A 24,362-nucleotide genomic window follows, 5' to 3' on the forward strand; every position below is an offset into this window, starting at 1 on the left:
TACCTTACCCTCTCTCTTTCCTAATTTAGGATACAATAAAGTAGAAGGAGATTACGGAGGGTGGCTCAGGTGCAATTCACAAAGACTGTTTGTGTACCACATGGGTTTTTTGTGTCTGGGTTTTATTGGCCCTCTCTTGGTTTTACTGGTTTACAAGAGGAACATTAACAGAATTGTAACACAAAATCGAAAGACAGAGTAAGAATCTTAGCTTTCATAACCAGAAAGAAACAGCAACATGCAAAGTACATACTGCATGAGCAACACTATTTGAATAGAGCCCTTTACATCCCCTTTACAACACCATTCTCTTTATGAGATGTGGCCTGGATGGGGGTTGCAGAGGACTAGAGAGGAGAGCAGTGGTGTAACAAAGCGGTACGCTTGAGCGGAGGGGAATAATTCCTTCTCACCGGGAGATTCTTTGAAGTCAGAAAAAGAGGGAATGTGAGGGTAAAAAAAAGTTGAGATGCCCCCCACCTCTTTCCTTCCATCCTCCCCCCTTCCTTCCTTTCTCACCTCCTCCTTATTTCACCTCCCTTCCTCTCAAGATTCATCCACGTCCCTCGCTTCATCTCTTATCACAGCCAGAACTTCCATCCCCTCATCCTACATCTTCTTCCACCTCCTTCTCTCCTGTTTACTTCTGTCCTTCTCTCCCCCCTCCCCTCTTCTTCTCCTCCAAAGGGTCAGTTAAATGTCAATGTATTGTGCTCGGTGACACGGCTGACAAGAATGGTGTGTGATAATGAGTCAGCTTCAGGAAAGAAAAGCAGGGAGGCAGTTAGAGGTATCAGTTTCTGTCAATGTACCACTTTCTTTAGAGGGAAGCTCCCTAGCGCTCTGAATTCAAATAGCTATATCAGGCAACAAAGCTTCCTTAAGGTTAACTTAAAAGAAAAATAAATCAAAGTGAATTCACTAGTGGCTACATGGAGGTTAAGCTTTCCTCCTATAGATATTTCGTCCTGACCAAAGTTTTCCAGTTGCTAATACGGATTATTTTGACCCGTTATGGTTTGAATGAGTTACCCATAAATTGAACATGTTCATTATCCAGGGCTTGTGTGCAAACCTAGGACCAAGTAATTCCTCAGAGCTACTCAGCAGAAACACTATACATATTAATCCTGATTCAGATTCAGTTAAGCGACCCTTAAAATGTGACAGAAGGTTTTTTTTAGCTTGGGTGGTCCCACTAGTTCTTACCAACGTTGACAAATTGTCGGCATTCCTAACTGAAATTGAGGTAGCAATTACTGTCATCACACAGTAAAGCTAATATATAGCAGCTTCTTATTATAAGGAAAGCAGCTGGACGCAAGGTCATCTTTTGCTTTTATCTTCATCTTCCCCAATCAACTTTACATTGTTAACATAATGAACTGGCAATCCGTCTTTTGAGTTCTTCCATTGAGGCTAAAACGACATCTTGACAACTACAGATTACACATGTTTCTTTGTGGGAGACAACATTATTCTTGTAATCTTAAATTACTTCTCCTTGTCATCCTGCTACTCCTTCGCCCTGTCTCTCCTCTCGTTCAGGGGGATTTATCAGGGCGGTGGAAACGGTAAATTATGACTTCAGTTGAAACCTGCAGGTACACGCCCCAACATCACACAGCTATTAAATCGACCCCCAATGAGACACATTTTAATGGTCCCACAAATTACTGTGTCAGCACTTCACGTCATTCCCGAATACAGAATATTTCTGCGTTTGAAATAAGGAAAATAATGTAATTGAAGTTAAGGGGTTCTGTTATGACATGTTTTGATGATTTCAAGGAGATGATATGTAAAACAAAAAAACAGAAGCTTGGCTGGTTGTGTGTGTGTGTGTGTGTGTGTGTGTGTGTGTGTGTGTGTGTGTGTGTGTGTGTGTGTGTGTGTGTGTGTGTGTGTGTGTGTGTGTGTGTGTGTGTGTGTGTGTGTGTGTGTGTGTGTGTGTGTGTGTGTGTGTGTGTGACAGGAAACATGAGCTAGAGTAGAGGAAACAATTGAAAAAAGTCTCACTTTGGACTTTAAAACTGAATAAATTAATCATTTATACATCAAAATCAAAGCTAATTTGTTTTTGTTTTTTTACAACCTTAAGAAGGTACTGGATCTCCATTTTGGTGTTTGATCTGTTCTTGTAATTTTCTATAAAATCCAATTTGTCTTTGCAGGTTTGCTTCCAGAGAGAGGAACGCTCTGCTTCTCTACAATGGCCGATTCAATGAGAAGCACGACTTCATCGCTCTGGAGATTATTGACGAGCAGATTCAGCTCACATTCTCTGGAGGTGTGTGTGTGTGTGTGTGTGTGTGTGTGTGTGTGTGTGTGTGTGTGTGTGTGTGTGTGTGTTGTGTGTGTGTGTGTGTGTGTGTGTGTGTGTGTGTGTGTGTGTGTGTGTGTGTGTGTGAAAAGAGAATGTCAATGATGTCCATGCACATCAGTTATTTCTTAGGAATTACCATTTTAAAGCACTTCATGTGTTTAAAGTACATGTTTGAAAGTCGACACACACACACACACACACACACACACACACACACACACACACACACACACACACACACACACACACACACACACACACACACACACACACATACAGCTGGATGTTTCTTGGTTTGGCTGGCAGGTGAAATCATTCCAGTGGTGGAGGTTGGAATGTGGAATCTATTAAGTAGGAAGAGATGTCTTCTGGTAATACACAAAGGACAGTGTGTGAGTGTGTGTATACAGTATGTGTGTCAGACAAAGATAGAGTGTGTGCTCTCTATTGATCCTATATTTGCATCAGTTCACCAGTTGTTTATCCAGGTTTGGGGCCTATCTTTTCCAGAGAAAAGTTGGGGTTTGTATACTTAAGAGAAACAAGAGAAAACAGAGTATAATTACAATTCTAGAGCTGATGTGTGTCACTGAATCTATTGAGTACTGTATTACAAAGCAGTAAAGAGTGTACAATACAGGAAAACTTCAATTAAATGCCAGAGGTATGACCGTGTGATGCCTGCCCACGGCTACTGTCATCGCTTTAGTAATAACAGGGCATTTCCACTTTATCAGCCCCCACTGAGTGAGTGACTACAGAGAGCAGGTATGGATGGTAGTACAAGGGCTGACTGTTTATACATGTACATGTGTGTGTGTGTGTGTGTGTGTGTGTGTGTGTGTGTGTGTGTGTGTGTGTGTGTGTGTGTGTGTGTGTGTGTGTGTGTGTGTGTGTGTGTGTGTGTGTGTGTGTGTGTGTGTGTGTGTGTGTGTGTGTGGCAAATGATGATGATCCCAGCCGTAAACCAAGTTGCCCCGAGGTCAAACCAGAAAAACTAACCACAGCTATCCGCTTTCATTTTATGGACGCTGTCTTACAAGACTGACAGGTCTTGAGTCATATCAGTGAGTCCTCCGCATATATGAAGCGCATATATGGTAAAAATGCATCACTACGACAGATTTGGTCCATGGAAGAGTGTAAAGGAAGAAGGGCAGAGGAGGAAATGCTAAATGTGGTCTCACTACAAGAAAATAACAGAAACACAAATCAGATTTTTCATATTAAGCTGAACAAAAGGGGAATTTAGCTTGATTGTTTGATTATTTAGCAAGCTAGTCCATGTCAAAAACTCCTTTAGTCCTTTAGTATGCTACTTATTTGGTGAACAACACTTTGATTAGCAAAATCAAAAGATTGATACATTAGCTAACAAGCTAACTATAGCTTCTACTGAAATTTGGCGGGAAAATGTGACACATTATGCTTAAAGGAATATTTTGAACATATGTTGAATATGTTCATTTGCTATCTTTGATACCAGATTGATACTACTCTAACATCCGTTTATTATACAAAGCTACAAGACCGTTAGCTCGAATTTGAGCAGCAGAAAGAGTGGAAGCTTTACACTTTTTTGTCCAGCAGCTGTTTCCTTCTGTTTGGAGTCTTTAATCTAATCTAGCCTCTTAGCTGTAGCTTCCAACCATCTGCAACATGCAAACTATACATTTTTGTTGAAACACAGTACAAATATTCCACTTCAATGTTCAAAGCCTTATGCAGCAGGCTGTATTTCTACACATATACTTGAAGCATGCACATATTCTTCAGCACCGGAATGTATGCAGGTGTGTGTCCATGTAGTGATGAATGTGTTGAGAGCAGCAGTATGCCAGGCATGGAGAGCCAGCTGTCGGACCCCGGACCCTCAGTAAGTTAAACTGTAAGCACCAGGCTCCCAACTCATTCCTCGCATCAAACACATGGTTGAGCTTGGAAAGGCATCTCTTGGGCCAGTCCACCAACCACATGTGGTATTAGATGTTTGGCAGATTACTCATAACCCAACGATCAAATACCTTAGCATGTTTTCTAATTCAAACATGAAGCACTTAAGATCCATGTCATGCCACATTTACACTACATGGTTCGGCTCAATCTTTTCTCTATTTCGTTTTCCAATGCTGAATGAACCCCCTATGTATGCAGGATTCTCAGACAATCTCCAAGGTGACGCCTAGTGAAACTGCTGTGACTTAATCTTTAACAAAACACTTGCCTTCATCAATTGTAGGGCTTAATTCTGCCGGTTCAAATTAATTAAAAAATGGCGTTTGCTAATGACGGTAGCCAAGCTTTTTGAGAAAAGCAGGGTTTTACAGGATGTCCTGTGTTGCATATTTACTTTTTTCTTAAATCAAACCACTACAAAATTAGCTGTTGTTTTTTACTCTTTTCTTAAATCCAACCACTACACAATTAGCTAAGAACCTTGATACCAAATATTGAGGACTCCTGATCCTGAGAAAACCACTAGCACCAACAGCTCACATCACAAGACCACAGACTTTACTAAAGCCTTGTAAAGAAGCTGCAAAAAAAAAAAAAAAATGGGGCCATTTGTAATTGGAGTCTAAATAATAAACTAAATAGGATCAGGTTATCCCACTGAATACACCTATAGTTAGGAAAGTAACATCTCAAAACGAACTATTGGTGTCAGAAACCACCTTTGTTTCAAAGGAATGTGCTTAAAAGTAACAAACATCACTCTGATCCCTGTAATAAAAAGGTCCCCACTGAATGTCTTAAGTCCATATTGAAATGTCTTGTCCCGTGAGCCCATTATAACCTGTGTGACCATCGACACGTCGAGACAATCACTTCACATACACAACACAAAGTGAGGGCTGTCGGTTGAAAGGCCATCAGCACCTGAAGACTCAAACGCAGACACTTTTGACGTGTTAAAACTCAGCCCTTTCCTCACCCGCGCTTTTCGTGTTAAAGCAGCTCATGGGAGTTTGGTATGGGTACTGTATTCTAATATTGAAGGAGACAGAGGAAATGTAATTGTGTACTGAAGATAAAATGCAAATTAAGTCTGACTCTTGACTGTCAACCCTGTGAACTTTTGTTTATCTGAACTTTAGGCATAGTCACCGCAGACTGAAATGTTATTGAGGGGGGGGGGGATTTCCATGAACATGAATTTCCGCATGACCTCAGACACAAGCTTGTAAATCATTATTCAGACATGTAAATCATTATTACAGTCTAATCATTAAGTGTTTATGTAAGGTAAGGTTATAATGTGTCATACAGTAACATTACATACAGTATTAAAAGATGAGAACTACCCATCTGATTATCCAGTTGTTTATATTAAACAGCAAAGTAATTAATGGGCGTATGAACTACTTAAAAAAGGTGAAAATGTAATGTCTCCAATTTTCATGATTATTTTCCTTGAATAGATGCTTTTGGAAATATCAAAATATGAGCATGTGAGCAATTGAAAATAGTAATATTTTATCATATTATGCTCTTTCATAAATAATGGCTTTTTATTTTAGTGGACTCAAAGGTTAGAACAAAACTAAAGTTCAGGCAAACCACAGAAACAATGTCTGAGGAACAAAAAGCCATGACTTTTAAAGACAAATTAAACCAGTAATCTTATCCATGTCTTATAAAAAGGGCTTCTATCTCTATTACATATTTTCCGGAGAAAGACAAACATTATCAGCGACACACAGAAGGAAAGACGGAGTGACAGTCCAGTTGACCCAAGCAATTACTGTACGTTTACTCAGATAGGAAAACCCTCAGCCCTCAGCTGCTAGAGTCTAAGTCAGACCTCCACTTTGTCTTGGGAGTGACCTGGGGGCCAACGGTGAAGAGACCCTTTCAGAGGTCATGAGCCCTGAACCTGCACCTTCTCATCAGGTCATTCTTCAGCCTGAAGGAAAGCAGAGTGTACAGATACATGCGCCTCATAATTGACTAAAGATAAATGATTTGACTTCACTCTGATGATTACCTATACATGTGTTAACCTGAAGAGCCACAGCGTTACCTTTATTTGGCCTGCCTGGCCTTTTGGCACTGAAAAAAGCAACAGTTCATCAGGCATTCAAGCAGCATTAAGAGTACATTAAGACTGCATTATCAGCTAAGCTAAATCAAAATGGAAATCGATTCCCTGCAGCATTTAAGAGTATTTTAAGCAGAGTGAGTGCTCAGCAGTAGAAGCATTAGCCTCTAACAGCATTCAGAGAGGGTTAGGGTCTGGCAAATGGCCTCTACAAATAAGTACAAGCAGAATAAGTGTTGACCAACAACTCACTTTGTTGCACTTCATCATTATTGACACTTGGAAAAGGAAACAGGATGGAAAGATTTGTGGGGGGGGGAGGGAATCTTTGAAGCCACTTTTAGTTATCTACTCTCAGTCAGAAAGTGTCCTCCCTTCAGCTCTTATCACTGAAGAGAATAAGGAATAAGCAGGAGCTCATTCTTGGCATTCACTTGATCCAGGGGCATCCTGGGTACTACCCACACACACAAAGCCATGCGCACAAACACATAAACAGCTACTCACTGTAACCCAGGATTTAATTTGATAAGGCGCTGCCGAAGTTAGACGACGGCACGTATTTCATTTTAAAACATCACATGGGATGAACAGAAACAGAGAGGCATTGTGGATCTTGCTCGATAACAGAGGTGTCAGGAGTGCTCCTCCACGTCGAGGAAGACAAGAAGGCACCTTTCCAACTTGTTCTTTGCAGATACAAGCAGAAAGCGGATTGTTTGTCTGTGGACCAAAAATATATTTATATATGTAAAATGGCAGGAAATCATGCTGCTTTGCTCTAAGTTCACTTGTACTTGCATCTTAATTTGTTGTAAACAATATATTAAAAGTACTGCTTATACATGATAAATGAGGAGGTTAAATGATACATGACCAAAAAAGACTTTACTGGCACCTTAAAACTGCAGCTGTTAAAAAGCTGTTTCTGTAAGATAAAGCAGCCTTTACTTTGATACGCATGTAACTGAAGACATTTTGGGAGGGTGAGGCAGTTTTTGTGAGCCGTATAAAAGGTGGAAGGGATCTTTGTGTGAAACTTGGCCTTAACACTCCAGGGGAAGAGGTCGACCGCTTTCCAAAGTCCACGACTGCTGTCAGGATCCTGTGTGATGGATTGAAAGGCGACTGTACCCTTTTTTTCATGTGCAAGTACAAATTGCATTCTTATACAGGTTATGGATGTGTGTTCTGGGGTGTATGTGCGTGAGTCGCCCCATCCAAAATGTAACAGGAGGATGTCGCAGTTCAAAGAAGCATCTTGACACCAAATGAAAAGGCAGAGAAAACCCAATACACCTCGGAGCTCTACGTCTATGTATCCATCTCTCCCTCTCTGTTAAAAGATGAGGCCTGGAGGTGTTGGATAAAACGTATACAGCTTCAATCCGCACGCCTTAGTCTCTTCCTTTGAAATGCTTACACAGGCCTAAGCCGCTCCGCCTGTAGGTGCCAAGTATGACCCAGGGCGTGGTGTACGATTTGCCTATGATGCTCAATGCGCTGTTATATATGCGTGTGAATGCATATGCAAGTTCGTAGTGTGCGCTCATAATTTTTTTCCTTTGAGCTGACAAGAGAAAGGAGCTGTCAGAGCAGAACAGAAGCTGTCATGAGGTTGTAATGGGACACCCGTGATGACAGAGGTTGTGGCTGACACATTGGGGGAAAAAGAAGCCAAAATGTTCCTGTAAGTCAGGGTTCAAATTCTCTCATGACAGTAAACATACAGGTGCGGAAGTGCCCTCGATTCACGCCCATGAATCGAGAAATAGGGAATAAATGTATCCTCCTAGGGATCAAAAGCCTCACACAAGTGTATACCTTAATATATGTTTGGTACAAGTTTTATGATTAAATCTCAATTCAAAAAGTAGCACCCATTCTGCAAATAAAAAGCTTTTTAAACATAAGGCTAAATGCTAACGAATGCATGCTATACATACAATACAAAAGCTAAAGATGGTCTAGATGTAATTACTAGCAATCCATCCAATACATATTGGGATATTTCAGTCTGCAACAAAGTGGTGGACATTAGAGTCACAACTGCTTGTGTAGCTAAATATAAACTGTACACTAAATTACCATCACCAAAATCTGGAGTATACACAGCAATTTACCCAGAGAGCAGCTTGGTAGGAATGCAACGCTGTGTTTAATCAAAGGCTTTAAAATTAGACTGCTAGCATGGCCATCTATCATGCTGTGGAAAGAAACTGAATGAACTATAGATGCATCAACACTAGCTTTAACCTACGCATGATAGCGACTTAAAGATAGAAAGATTTTCCGAAAAGTTGAATGCTGTTTGACAGACAGCAGGACACAACGAGACAACAGCGTGCATCGACACGTTCCCACACAGACTCAATTAACTGTCAGGATTACACATTTCGCCAGCTTCTTCCCTGGCTGTCGCTGAGGGGGAAATTACTAAAAACCGACACCTCTGTGAACATGAAGTCTTTCTTTGTGGAGTCCTAAAACAACACTTGTAGAAAACTAGTAAAAACCCCAATCAAGCATGGGCAATTATGAGGTGGTGTGAGATTTCAGGAAACATGTTGATGGAAATGTTTTTAACTGCTTATAAAAGCGTGCTCATAACGTGACTAGTTTAATTTAGCTATTTTCTCTTTCAATTTTAAGCAATCTTCCGGGATTAGATATCTACAGAATGAAACCTTTTTTAGTTTAGCCCTCGATTAAGCAACAGGACTCAAACGTTGAACAGATATTGTTCTGTTTGTGCCAGTAAACTCAATCCATTTAAGCCGTTTGACATTTCATCCTAATACCTGCATTCAGTCAGTGCCAAGTCTTAATAGCTGAGAGGATGGTATCCCAATGCATTACAAACAGGACTATAACAAAGGGGTTTGCCTGGCTAAGATATTAAGTTACAGTGCATAACGGAAGTAATGACACAGTGCAGGGTTAAAGCAGAGGTTGCACAGTGCAAACTGAGCATCCAACTATTTGAACTTTTGAACGATTGTACATTTGTAATGAACAGGAAGTTTTGATTTGTCATTGCTCCTATCCTTGGACCTCTATTCTTAGTCACTACTTGATTTAAGAATTGAATCAATAAAACTGGGTAAATGTCTTAAAAAATGAAAGTCTGGAGGTACGTTTTTCAAAAAGGATCACGCAGTTAGGGTTATGTGATGATTAGGGTTAGGTGATACCAGTCGTATATTTGCACCATAAACATTAAGGCTTCAGGCAGCAGACAGTTAGCTTAGAATAATGGCGCTTTTCCACTGCAGCACGTAGCACAGTTTAAGCTTTTTCTTTGCTTTTCCACTAGGGGTAGTTCCGGCTCAGGGCTACTTTTTCAACTTTTTTCTGGCCCTCCAAAGTTGAGGTTCTTACCGGGCCAACAACCGGGCTCAATATGCTAAACTAGTGACGTAAACACTCGACTGCTGATTGGTCAGAGAGAATCGCTGGCAAGGGGGCTACAACTACAACTTTTTTAAATCCAGGCTGAAGACTTATCTTTTTGTCGCTGCTTTTAATTGAAACTGAGCCGTTGTGTTCATCAGTAAAGTGGAACTTCTGTGTGAACTATTCATATCTTAAACTGCACAGTAACTTTTTATTCATGTACTTTTTATTCATGTATTTTTTCTTTCAATGTTTCTTTTATTATCTTTTCTTTTTAATGACTGTTTTTAAATGCCTTTGTCTGAATGTCTTTCATTTTTGTAAAGCACCTTGAATTGCCTTGTGTTGAAAGGTGCTATATAAATAAACTTGCCTTGCCTTGCCTTACAACAAAATGAACATATTTTACTGTGATTTAATTGTAATACACGTTTCAAAATGATGTCGAAGTAACAACATACTGATACCGGTCTGCAGACAAGACCGCAGGCGAAACACTTTTTTAAATGCGTGTTTTCTGAATGGAGATCGGATCGGTCAGGCTAAGCTAACGTTGTATATGCAAATCACAAATGTATCGTAGGTTATAAGGGGAACTATGTATTGGCCACCTGCTGATACTTCCCAGTCTACATTTTGTTTGAATATTCATTTAAAAGTCAAGATATAAGTTTTGCTTTCAACGCAAATTAAATATTTCAGAACACCTTTGTGCCATCCACTCAGAAGAACAGTTACCAATTCCTTTCGACTATGGTGCTCTTTGATGTTGCTAATCTGTTTGTTTTTTTAAAGAAAACCAGTCTGCACTGAGTTAAGGGGACTCCTCAGGCAGGTTGTTCGTCATTATAGAGACCCGGATAATGAACATTTAGCTTCCTCTGTCTTTCAGTCTAGACTGGAGAACAGATTGGACACCTGAGGGTAAAACCTGCTTTCTAAAAGGTCAATAATGCAGCTAAAGGACAAATCATAACCATTGAGATCCTAAAACTGATTCAGAAACTGAGACTACACATGTTGTTGACACAGTTGAATGGCATCACATTACTTTGGTTCCCATGTGCGCCACACAAGTAGATACAGTATATCAGTAAATAATCTGACCTCATGGCATGCAACCTACATGTGACTGGTATTTGAATGCTTGTATCTAAACTGTTGACATATCTTGGCACCAAAGAAGAGCCAAAGCCAAAAGAGAAACCAAAATAAGACACGTAGTACATAATGATGACGTCTTTTGCTGTTGTTACTCTGCATCGCCTTCGGTTAATGTTCCTTAAGACACCCTAAAACAAATAAAAAATGAAGCACAGTTGTGTGAATACTGCCTCAACAGACACCCAGTGGAGGGACGCTCCAACTGTCTCCTTCTCCTTCACTGTCACACATGTCACTCACTCAGGCTTGATACAGTATATATACACCCTCGCCCCACTACCACTTAACATTCCTGCAGCCGGTCATCGCACATCATGACGCATGTAATGTCACACTCGTGAGCCGCCGGCGAGCTGCGATGCTCTCCCCTGCCTCCTCGGTGAGTGAGACAAAGGGGAGTACTGTGTCGTCCGAGTGAGAGGGAATGAAAAAGAAAAGGGACGCGGAGAGGTGTGTCGGGTTACAATCAAAAACGACCCCTCCACCACCCAAAACCTGTTTGAGTTTGAGTGGTGAAATCATTGTCCTGCAGCATGTAAACGAGAGATAACCCTGCCTGTGTGTGAGACAGGGGAGGGTGAGGAGGGGGGAGAGGGTCATCTAAGTGGCAACCTGGATCAAGGCCTTTATCACTGAGCACACACATACTATGAAAATCTTAAATGTAAAAAAATAGCCAAAAAAATAGATTATACATTGCAATGAAGGAACAAACGCCCCCCAGGACATCCCCCCACTTCTACCCGTTGTCCTTGTTCAACCCAAAACATAGGTGTTTGCAAACAAACAAACACACACACTTGCATGCTGGGAATACCATTCCTAGCTCACTTTCAATTTACAGGAACCACCATGATGCTTAGAGAGATTTCCTGCTGGAAATAAAACACTTATCTCGCAGAACATGGATTAAGAGTGTGGGGAGAAAGTGGAGAGAAAGTGGCTCAAGTACTAATCGTGGAGACATTTTGGAGATTCAAACAATGCCATACAAGCAGTAATAGGAGTGTATCCGTCCCGGGTGCAGAGAATAAAAAATGAATTTCTTCTAGCCTCTTCTGAGTCAAACAAAGTCATTGGTTCCCACGAGGTAAAGAGAGCAGTTTGCACCCAACTATCCCACAATGACTGCAGGCATTACCACACAGACTTGGATCCTCAAACATCCCTCCTCTCTCTACCCTGTAATTGAGTGATCAGACATCAGTGGAGTCGAAACAGTGACCAGTCCTGATCCCCTGGTATTTACACTTCAAACTGTTGTCTCCAGCCTGGAGGCACACATGCACACAGACCCAAAATATTAAAGCCATGGGGGGGGGGATGTACAAGATTAAGCATGAATGTGATTCCTTTCTCGCTCATTGAACACACAAACAGAGACATGGATACATGCTGTTGCACCTGCAAATGTGCGCTACTTCTTCTGCCTCAGGACAAAGGGGTATAGCGTAAGTGCACCCTAAAAAACATACTGGGAACAAGAGGAGCACAAAAGGGAAGACAGGCATGCGGAGAGATAGCGAGAAGGACAGTAATCTAATATGTTTCTGTAACCACTCAGGACAGATTTAGCTGAGAAAAAACCACGTGGCAGGAGGGCTACATTCTCCAGGCACATGGTCAAGCACCTCATTCTTTAAGAAGTGCAAACAGGGACACAAAGACAAACGGATAAGTCTTAAGGAAAGAAAATAGGTGAGGGGAAAGAAAAGGGAGATAAGAGGCGCAGGGAGGACTCAGAGGGGAATGTGGTGAGGGGCGCAGTTTGAAGCCAGGAGTGTGCGATATCTTAGGAATGAATGGGATCCCCCAATATCAGTTACTGTGAGTGCCAAGCCTGGGAATGGCAGCATATCTCACACACAGGAAAACATATGAGCTGCTGTGGGCAGAACTGAAGCACACATACATCCACTTCAACAGCCACACACACGCTTGTGATTATAGTTTTTCCACTTTTTCTGTATTTATATGGACTTTATCAGCGAGAGATATTGATATCCATCTCTTAGTTACGACTGTGCTCCCCACTGCTGTGACTCCACCCTCTTTCTACCCCATCTATCAGGATGGGAGGTCATAAGTCATGTGTAGAAGAGGACAGGGTCATTGGACACTGAGTGTGTGTGTAAAAACGTCATGTTCTGCTTTGATCCCATAGGTGAGAGGTCACGCGTCGTCACCGTCTGCGCATCTCTGCCACACCTGCGCTCAAGTGAGGAGTCACGTCTCTTTTCGACAAAACAAACACAAGATAGTTACCTGGGAAAAGACAGGAAACCGGGAAAGTCTGACAGGAAGATGTTTGTCCCTTGACTCACACAAGGAGTCTTTCTCAATATGCGTTCTTGTGGCCTCTGTTATGCAATGTTTCATGGGCAAATAAGGATTTGAAACCAAAACAGTGCAGAGGACAAGCGATGGAGGCCGATATGTTTGCTGAATCAGATGATAATGTGGTAAAAAAAGAATTAATGTAAAAGCCACACAATTCATGGAGGGCAATCCATCACAAATACTACACAAAAGTAACTATGCCTCATTTATTATTCCGAAAATCTTATAAAACTTAAGTTATTTAAATTCCTAAAGGGATTGGATGGGCTAAGACTTGTGACCACCTGGTGACAATGGGAAAACTAATTAAATAACGTTTGTAAAAAGAATAACTGTGACTCATAATAAACAGAACATTACACTATTTTCTTCATAAATGATTAAACTATTGTTTTCACTCGAATGTTTTTCAGTGGAAGGTCAGTAGGTACATCAGCGGATTGTTTTCGATCCAAGCCTGGTTTTGAAAAAATAAGCACAAAGCTCAAGCTCTTGTGTCACAGTAGAAATCTAATTATGTATATTAGGGGAAGAAGGAGTGAAAGTAAGAAGGGAAAGTGTGTGTTGGAGGGGGTGGGCGGACGAGAACAGAAATTTAAAAAAGCTGAGCTATGCAACTCCTCAAACGGGATTAGGAGCCAAACCAAAGGCATGGAAGCCCAGCAACAGCCCCATGGGGGAAAAGAGGGGGGAGGCTGGTGTGTGTATGTGTGTGTGCGTGTAGCTGCATGTCGTCTTGCACAGGGAAGGTAATGAAAAAGATCAGAGCCGGGGTGGAAAAAGACGATTTAGCATCAATCATTCCTAATCATTTAAGTTACAATCTGCTACTCTGCATCACTGAACGATATAACACACTCCACCTGTAGCCACTTTGTGCAAGCTTTAACCTATGCTGTACAAACCCCACCTATCAGGTATGTGTTTCCTGGAAAAACTCCATTAGGGTTTTGTCTTTTGCATGTCAGGAAGTACTGTAGGAGTTTGGTTTGAGCAAATCGAAATATGCAGTGGCTTAATGAACGAATAAATGAAATCACTAATTATCTACATAGCTGTTAGCCATGGCTTATTCACAACACAAGCTGGCCAAATGCTGGTAAATCTTGGCTTCAGATGCCGGGTCTGTCTGTCAGATCTGGCAATCAACCAGCCGGTTTGAGACTTTAATTGTGTGGTAACTAGTGGAACAAATTGTTAAAATGGGGTTTCCTGTGTACCACTGCGGGCTTCCTTTGATTTGGGAGAAATCCCAGACCTGTCACAGACTGGATAGGGCTCAATGGTGTAGTAAAGTTGACCAGTTACAGTACAGAAAGCCAAAATAAAAGGTGCATTACACTGAAAAACGTACAACTGCCTCTGTGACAGTTAGATATTGGCGGACAGTCCTCTTTTAGAAAACCCCAAATGTTTTAAGTGAAATTTGACAAGCTAAGATAAGAGTTCCCACAATGGGAACACATAGCACACACACACACATTCGCACGCACACACACATACGCACACACACACACACACACACACACACACACACACACACACACACACACACACACACACACACACACACGCACACACACACACAAGTACAGGGGGAACGAGGGCAGATAATGTTGTGGCTAGCAGAGTGTGTAAAGTGAGTGTATCTCGGGAGAGTTATCAGGGCATTCTTCTGTTTCAGCAGAGGGCTAGAGAAACATTCTCAGGCCTCCTGTTCACCGCAAAAAAAGCACCTGTGCACTTCTTGAACTGCTTTAACAAAGAGTCTTGATAAGGGGCACACAAAGAGGAAAAAAAGTCCTCTACAGCGAAGATAAAATCAACAATCACTGCGATACATCAAAAGTCCTTTGTTTAAGTGATCAGGAATGATAATTAAGGTTATAAGTAGACAAGGGATGATGTCCTCTGATCAATCTCATCACTTATGGATAAGGACGGCAATGTTAAAGACTATATTCTAGACTTATAGACGTATCATTTGGAGCCAGTCTGACACTAGGGCCACCGTCGGCTCCAGGAAACTCCAACTGGATTCAGCCAATGACAGAGAAAAGGTCAAAACAATAAACACAAAATAAAACTAATTTCTAGAAAAGACAATATAAAAAAACCTGTGGAGCAGGGGAGAGGTTGAATTCTAGAGACACAATCAGAGTCTTGTCTCTTGTTAAGGTGCTATTAGTTCACCAATCCCCTCGGGCCTTCCTCTCCCAAGAGGCCAGGGTTGAAAGGTCAAGACAATCTGTGGTAATGGCTATCCAACACTTGACATCTCTGTGAGCTACCAAATACAAAAAAGGGTGGGGGTTTATGGAGTATGTGCATCTGTTCAATTGTGCATGCACACGTGTTTATCTTGATTTGTGTAGGCACATGGGTACAACTAATGTTGAGGTCCATCCCCCATAGGGACCATCATGAGGTCACTGTTGTCAGGGATATGGCAAGAGCTGTCAGCTGTTATTGAATGCAGTGGCAGTGAATGAGGGCTGTTGCTATTGTGGTCAGTGGCTAACACCTCAGATACTCCACAGGTCGTCTATAGGGCCATAAAGCACTTAGAAAAGGACAGTCTGTCTTTTGTTCAAGACAAAGAAAAGGCACAAGTCCTTTAGGAAAAACACCATTCTGAGAAAAAATAGCAGGGGGGAAAGACCTTCACTGCCCAATGGACTTTGCTGTGTAACATTACAGGTTTAAGTCCAGCTAAATAACTACTATATTATCCTAACAATGTCTTGGTCACTGCCCCAAAGAGAGGGAAATTCCCCTGTGACAAATGAACAAAGAAAGTTATTCAAGTTGACCCAAATAATACTAAACGTACAGGCCAAAATGTCTGAGAATTATTTCTAGAAACAACAAAATGATTAGATTGAAAGATAAGGAATGTGGGTTAGCCCTGGTGCATTCTGGTCCATAGCAGCTCATTTCATTTGTATTCCTTCAGTATGTTTGATATGCTGGCTTTTCTTTAACTTGAGAGATGACAGAGTGTCATGGATAGAGGGTGAGCTGAAGAGATCTAGCTGTGTTGGGCTGTTTGCCAATTTCAGGGCTTAATGTGCTTAAGAAGATCATCCAATAGCTGTCAATAGGTGACAGGCTAGTTAAGGCGTTAGATTTATCATGCGTCTTCAACTGCCTGAATGAAGGTTTCTTGCAAAGTGAGTGTGTGTGTTTGTCTGCAGCAGTAACCCTGCCATTTTAGGTGTGAATGTCAAGTGTTTGCATTTGTCTAATCTTTAACTTCAAAGATCAAAGTCTTATGCCTCTATGGTTGAAAAAAAGCAACTTAGGGCGCATTCTTTCTTCCTGAACTTGAACACACAATCCTTGACATATGAACCCATGTTACAGAAAGCTCCCCCAAAACAAAACTGAATCAAATACTTCTCCTACGTTCAAAATAGAGGTAATTGTAAGAAACTTAAAAAGTATGCAAAGCAAGGAAAGTTGTTCTAGTAAAATGAAATGCTGGAAAACATCTTGCCACAAGATGTTGATAAAGCTCCCTGCAGCCCAGGCTGAAAACCTTAAGCCACTTCAAAGAGAGCAGTGCTTTAAGGTAGGGAAATCAGGTGTGTGCATATGCTTACACTATATGATTGTGTGTGTTCCAACCTGTGGCAGAAACCCACATATCTTCAACAACAAAGCAGCTAGGCTATCAGGGTGCCCTACTTAAAGCACCTTTTTATTACCTAAACCAATCACTTGCACACAATACATTTATCACCCTAATGGTTCAAAAGCAGCACAACCGGATCCTGCATAGAGCCTGCAGCACACACTCACTACACACACAGTCAACACTACCGCCGAAACCTGCCCCTCTTCAACTGAAGATTATATATTGACTCTGCACATGTGGTGACTCAAATGTCAGTCTTTAACACACTTTATCACCATGCAACACATGCAACTGCCATTAAAAGGGAGATCTTCCTCACAGAAAAAACAGCGTGAAAGGAAGAAGACTTGTTCTTGGTTTTTACCTGACACGGAGATGGTCATGGGGGCTTCCAGGGTCCTGTCATTGTCCAGGTCTCGGCTCAACCTCAGATCCCCAGTGTCGGCGTTCAGCAGCAGCAGATTGAGCTCGTTCCCAGATTCAAATTTATACCGCAGTTTATCCGATACATCCGGGTCATGTGCTGGAACCTTTCCTATTATTCCTGATGGAAAACTGTTAGATTTGTTGGTGATGTAGTTGTTGAAAATAATCTCAAAGTTATGCAGCACTGGCTCATTGTCATTCATGTCTTTAAGGCGGATGTGCACAGTGGCCCGGCTCACTAGTGGTGCTGAGGTGGCCTGGACCACGATGACATACTCCGTTTTAGTCTCATAATCCAGGTCTATGAGTGCGGTGAGGTCACCGTTAAAAATGTCTAGCTGGAAAACTTCTGGATTATTCCCTTCTACAATCTGGTACATGATCTGAGCATTTGTGCCCTCGTCAGGGTCGGTGGCAGAGATCCGGGCCACAACGGACCCCACCGGGCTGTTCTCCTCCACGTCAATAAACAGCTCATCCTTTTCAAACACTGGAGCATTGTCATTAATGTCTTGGACAACCACATGAATAGGAACAGCTGCTTTTAGCTGTGGAACCCCCCTATCTACAGCATAGGCCTTCAGATTGTAAACAGGAACATTCTCTCGGTCCAGTTTGCGAGAAGTTCTGATGATACCAGAGGAAGATTCTATGAAGAAATCCCCATCTCCGTCATCGCCATCCTGAAATGTATAGCTCAATCTACCATTTGGGCCAGAATCTCTATCTGAAGCAGAAATCTGGAGAACGCTGGTGCGGACAGGTGCATCTTCTAATACAGTCCCCTGATATCTGTCCCTTAGAAACTGAGGAGTATTATCATTGGCATCGGCGATGATAATCTCCACATAGGTGGTATCAGATTTCTGGGGGATGCCATTGTCTCTGGCAATGATTGCTAACGTGTAGGAGGCCTGGTCTTCATAATCAAGCTCCATTTGTGTTGTGATGGCCCCTGTATCCGGGTCAATTTTAAACTGAGGAACATTATCCTCCATCACGTACGTGATGCGAGCATTTTCTCCTGTGTCCTCATCCGTCGCACTGATCACTACCACAGTAGAGCCCACAGGTTTTTCTTCACTGAGCATCACCTGGTAGTTGGCACTTTGGAAGACGGGACGGTGTGTGTTGGCGTCCGTCACATTGAGGAACACTTGAGCGGTGTCGTACTGTGTTCCATCACTGGCAGTGACTGTCAGGACATACTGGCGTTCCTGCTTGTAGTCCAAGGGGAGGGCTAAAGTGATGAGACCGCCACCACTCTGGCTTGTGATGGCAAAGCGGTTCCTGGTGTTGCCACTGGAGATCTGATAGGTAACCACACTATTGACATCCCTATCTACAGCCGTCACTGTTCGTACACTGGTCCCAACAACAGCATCTTCATTAATCTTTAATGAGTACACCTTCTCGGTAAATGTGGGTATGTTGTCATTCACATCGAGCACTGTGATGCTGACGCTGGCTGATGAAGACATAACAGGTATCCCATGATCTCTTGCCTCTACGCCAAATGTGTAAAAGTCAGTGGTCTCCCTGTCAAGTTCTTCACTCACTGTAATCCAGCCGGTGCTGTTGTTGATTGTGAACGGAAAACCAGGCGTGGTGTCAGTTAACCGGTATTCCAAACGGGCGTTTTCTCCAGCGTCACCATCAATTGCTTGGATGTGGATCACAGAGTATCCAATGGCCACATTTTCCAACACAGTAGCCTGGAAAGGTGTGCTGACGAACATGGGGACATTGTCGTTCACGTCCACCACTTGAACCACCACCATCCCTGTGCCATTTATCAAAGGAGGCCTGCCACCATCCTGTGCCTTAATCCGCAAATTATACTCTCGGATCATCTCATAGTCCAGAGGATTGATGATATCAATTACACCTGTGGGGGAGTGAATGTAGAACTGTCCCCTAACATTGCCACTGATTATGCTGTATTGAACTTTGGCATTGTTGCCTTCATCTTTGTCTGTAGCTTCAACCTTGATGATGTTGGTGTTGACTGCCACATTCTCTGGGATCTGTACAACATATCTCTTTTCAGTGAACTGTGGGTAGTTGTCATTCTCATCCTCCACAGTGATTTTGACAGTAGCAGTGGCACTGCGGGGGCCTTTTTCTTTGCCCTGGTCGTTGGCCTCAACAGTCAGCTGGTACTGGGCCCGGGTCTCCCTATCAGGCCGCTCTTTGATCTTCACCACGCCGTTCCGGGGGTCGATTTCAAATACAGAATTAACTCCATCACCGTTGACAATTTTATAAATCATGTTAGCGTTGGATGGAGCATCCCCATCAGTGGCACGGATTGTTATCACTTCAAACCCTACTTCTACATTCTCCCGGATGCTAACACGGTATTCAGTTTGCTCAAAAACTGGGCTGTGGTCATTAGTGTCACTCACAGTGACAGTGAGGTAAGAAGTGGCAGATTTTTGGGGAGAGCCATAATCAGTTACAATGACTTTGAAAACATGGGTGTCTTTCACTTCTCTGTCTAGTGACTGTACAGTTGTTATGCTCCCTGTCTGAGAGTCAATTTCTAAAAAGTCATTGGACCTGCTGTCAAACAAGGCTTCCATGCTGTACTCCAGCCTGCCTGCCTCTCCATCATCCGGGTCAGTGGCTTTCAGGGTGATCACCCGCGTGCCCGCAGGCTCATTCTCGGGCAATGACACCTGATAGTTGGGGAGCTGGAACTTGGGAGGCGCGTTAGCCTGTCGCTTACCCCTGCGGATCAACGTGCCGGACTTTCTCTGGACGGTTTCTGAGAGCGATCCATATTGCTTGGGCACTTTTACCAGCGTCAAACTCAGCTGCACAGAGAGCCTGCCGTCTGGAGAGCTCTGCAGTGCGCAGTGCAAACTCAACTCCGGCTGTCCTCTGTGTTCAATACATAAGTCACTGGCCAGGAACAAATCCCCACGTCTGAACACTGCACTCAAGTCTTTGCCAACACACAAAGTGTCCAAAAAGGCGGTGTTGCGCGTAAAAGCAGGCAAAAGTTCTGTTACATTCAATAGCAATTTACCTGCGGACAAGCAGGAAGTTGCCTCCAGTTTTGAAAGGTGTTTAATGTGAATGTCTGGCTTACCTGACGCTTTCTTTCTCTTGTATTTAATAAAACAGTCCTGGCCGTGGACAAACACATTAAACTGTGTCAGAATAACGTCCCCAGATGTCAAGGAACCTGTTCTGAAATAAACAGGCGCTGGGTTCCTCGGTGTGTGCGCACACTCAACTTTGTGGGACAGACGGATGACTCCATCGTGTCTCCCAACTTGGAAAAAGCTCTGGATGAATTTGGGTGATAAAGTCCTGTCAAGTTTTGACGTCCACCCAGGTCCAAGGGACAGGTTTGCTAACAGTGTCCCAGGCTGTAAAGTATCCGAAAGGTGTATCTCCAAACATCCCGAAAGCTGCACGTTGAACAGGACACAAACCCAAATCCAAAACATCGGTAGCTCCATGCTTGTGAACCTGTCAAATCCCATTCAACTTCATCGAAACTCCTCCGCTAACGCGTTAACTTTCCCTCTCCCAACAGCGCCCTTTACTTTTATCCCTCATTGTGAAGTTTTAACGTAGAAAAAGACGCTTGGTATCCATAGTATCGGCGTATCCACGGCGCGCAGCAGCTGCGTTAACCCACACTGAGTTTAAAATGAGTACAAAATGGCTCCGTGGCTCTCCTCCGCCTTCTCTCCTCCTCGGAGACTTATTACCATAAACCTGCTGTGTCCCCCCTCTGGGACGCTTTCACAGGGGGGCTTCTTTTTTCTCATGTAGATTTAGGAAGTGGCCCTGACCGGGTGACCAATGTGCATTGTTATTGTAATAGGGTGAGAGTTGGGTAAAATTCCTAATGCGTGTTTGAGTGTCTCTGCCTCTTCAACTTTTGTGTGTTGAAGTAGCTGTAAGCACTGAAGGTACATATGAAAGACATGAAAAGTGGTTTAACTAAGACTTCAAGGTCACAATATTAGACAAATGTAACACAATAAACTGCAACTTCTCGGTAAATGCAATTCAAAAAGGTGGGCATGGTTTGACTTATATCATAATTTAAATAACTGTTTTCAGCCAACCACACATATGTAACAGCTTAATAAACCAAATTATCAGTTGATAATGGATTATCAGAAACAATGTTTCTGATAATCCATAAATAACTGTTCTTCATGTTACATTGTAAAACAGTAATTATTAAAGCAAAATTTGTTTCTCTTAGAAATAAAAGATATTGCTTCCTCTAGACTTAAAAAGGCTGAAAGTGAAATATTTCAAATAAAGTACATTTATATATTTTTCTTTGTATCATTTTGTGTTTGGAATTTTTATTTTGACTTTAATGGATTGCAAGATGCTAAAAAACGATGTGTCTTAGCGTTATGGTGTTGAATGAGCCTTTATTATCCCTTATTACTTATCACCTGTTTTTCCCCACAAAGAAAACGAATGTTTAGATGAAAACACTTTTCAAAATTTGACACAAGAACAATCTCTTCTAGGAAATCATACAAAATAAAATAAAATGTGTTTAAAAAATATCTACTGTGACATTCATCAGGACTTATAAGAACATACAGTAAGGTGACAGAACAATGCTGACTTGAGAACAACAGGTTCACCTGTAGGGTAATCTTGTATAACAGCGCCCCCGTGTGGATCAATAATTGTAGGACAACCTATCAAACTAAATAATGTATTTTTTATCTCGTATTTATTAACAAGTTTGCAGGGAATCTTTAGGTATATGGGACAATGAAAAAAGTCATCACACCACTGATAAGGTTTATTCACTCATTGGTACATTTTAATGTATTTACAGTTGGTACTAAATGAAGAACTCATATTGCATTGCCATTCGATGAGATAAGGCACTTACATTATTTGTATTCCATTTTCTTTTTCCATTTTTTTTAAAATCCTACATTTAAAACCAATATATAAATGACAGTTAAAAGCAATTAATCAACAGCTGAGATGAACAATGTAATTGTCTTTCAATTATTATAACAAAAAGGAAATAAAATTCTAAATATTAAACATACTTGTTTTATTCATCATATTCGGTTCTAATTGTTCATTATCTTGCATGTTTTTAGTGTTTACTTTCATCTGTTTACCTGCAACTTTGTGTGACTACTCGGTACCTTGTTTCTACTTTAGTCGTAATTATTCACGTAATTTATCATTATAGAAGTCAAAAGCCATCTTTCTCTTGACAAGGATAAAAAAAAATCAAGGTGATTCATATCTTAACATATGTAGGTTGGCACAGAGGGTATGGTGAACATTACTCACAGTCATAAAAAAGGATGGGAGGGAAAGTCTCAGAAATGATAGAACAAACATACAGAAAAATAAGGTCAAAATACATTACAGTGAACAAACAAGAACAATAAGTGTCACTTTCATTCACCCAGATAATAGGCCCCGAAATTGGGTCAACCATTCAGTTGACAACTATTAACCCTCTGCTAGCTTAAAGTTCAAATCCATTTCCCTGATTCCCCCTCAGGTTTCCTATATTTTCAATGAGGAAAATAACAGTAAAGGGCTCAGACCTAAAACACCCTTGAGAAAAGACTTCCAGACCACGAGTACAATTATTTTAGAGCTGAAAAAAACAAAAAAGTGAGCTCAAAGTAATGCTACTATAGGTCTGTGAACCATCTTATTTTACTGTATTTTGGTTCCTTATTATATATAGGGTGCGTTGCATACCCTGTACGTATGCCTGAAAATATATATGTTTTGTGCCAAGAATATCGTACTGCATCAGGTTGCATGTTGCTGCATGCGAGGCAGCATGATTTCCTTGCTATTCTGACCCACAATCCTCTGCAAAGCAGAAGATAGGTCACATCGACTGAGGCACCAAGAGAGCACAGACATCCTGAGGACTGCTCATCATGCTACGGACTTGACGGATATATGAACTATGTTGCAAATGTATTATCTTTTCAATTTACACACGGCATCTATTGCACGTCTGTCCGTCCTGGGAGAGGGATCCCTCCTCTGTTGCTCTCCCTGAGGTTTCTCCCATTTTTCCCTTTAAACTGTGGGTTTTCTCCGGAAGTGTTTCCTTGTACGATGTGAGGGTCTAAGGACAGAGGGTGTCATATTGTCATACTGATATTCTGTACACACTGTGAAGTCCACTGAGACAAATGTAACATTTGTGATATTGGGCTATATAAATAAACATTGATTGATTGATTGATGAACAAGAGGGGGTTCAAGTTCAAGTTGCAATGTCAGGATGAGGTAGTATGTCCCTGTGCTGAATACATACTGCATGCAACAGTACGTACTCTTGGGGCTGCTCCAGAAAGTAATACAGTAAAAATAACACTTATATTACGTCAAATGCAGCCCCCCATTCTCCCCTGCTAAATACACCTTGGCTTGAATACAGATGGTTCTTCTTAGCAGCTAGTACAGGGGTGGCCAACCCGCGGCTCTCGAGCCGCATGCGGCTCTTTGCCTAGTTTCATGCGGCTCTTCAGTTCATATCGAATTGTATATGTGTGAGTTTGGGGGAGAGCCACTGACTCCTGACTAGTGTTGTACGGTGTACCGATACTTGAAAGGTACCGCGATTCCCTGCCGTTAAAAACGTTACTATTCCTCCGTTTCATTAGTATCGATACTTTAAGAATGACGGGGGAAAGTACTCCGGTGAGAAAGCGCCGTTTAATAAGAGCCGTGTATGATCAGCGCTCTGCTTCCATTCCCTGCACTGCAGCCGTGCCTGCAGCCCCGCCCCTCTCAAGCACGCTCTAAGTCCCTCCCCTCTCTCATGCACGCGCTAGCTGCCAGAGCATGTGAGAAAACGAGAAGCATGGCTGCAAGTGGGAGTGCAACTGCCGCTGCGCCTCGGTTGTTGACAAAAAAGACGCCAGAAGCGACATTTGGAAGTATTTTAGCTATATCTCTGACAGTGAGGACAAGCCTACGGACACCACGAGGCCCGTCTGTAAGAAATGTATTAATTTTATTTAATACGAATTATT

General features: G+C 42.0%; 1 protein-coding gene across 1 annotated transcript in view; it reads right to left on the reverse strand.

Annotated features, from left to right (window-relative positions):
- celsr1a (cadherin EGF LAG seven-pass G-type receptor 1a) overlaps nt 1-21,035 on the reverse strand; it is a 79,780-nt gene extending 58,745 nt beyond the window's left edge. The window contains 1 exon segment of the mRNA XM_034234372.1: nt 17,273-21,035. Within this exon segment, the coding sequence (XP_034090263.1) occupies nt 17,273-20,831 (3,559 nt within the window). The 5' untranslated portion in view covers nt 20,832-21,035.
- Between the last annotated feature and the right edge of the window lie 3,327 nt (nt 21,036-24,362).

Source organism: Gymnodraco acuticeps, unplaced genomic scaffold, assembly GCF_902827175.1.
Source record: "Gymnodraco acuticeps unplaced genomic scaffold, fGymAcu1.1, whole genome shotgun sequence".
NCBI classification, from domain to species: Eukaryota; Metazoa; Chordata; class Actinopteri; order Perciformes; family Bathydraconidae; genus Gymnodraco; species Gymnodraco acuticeps.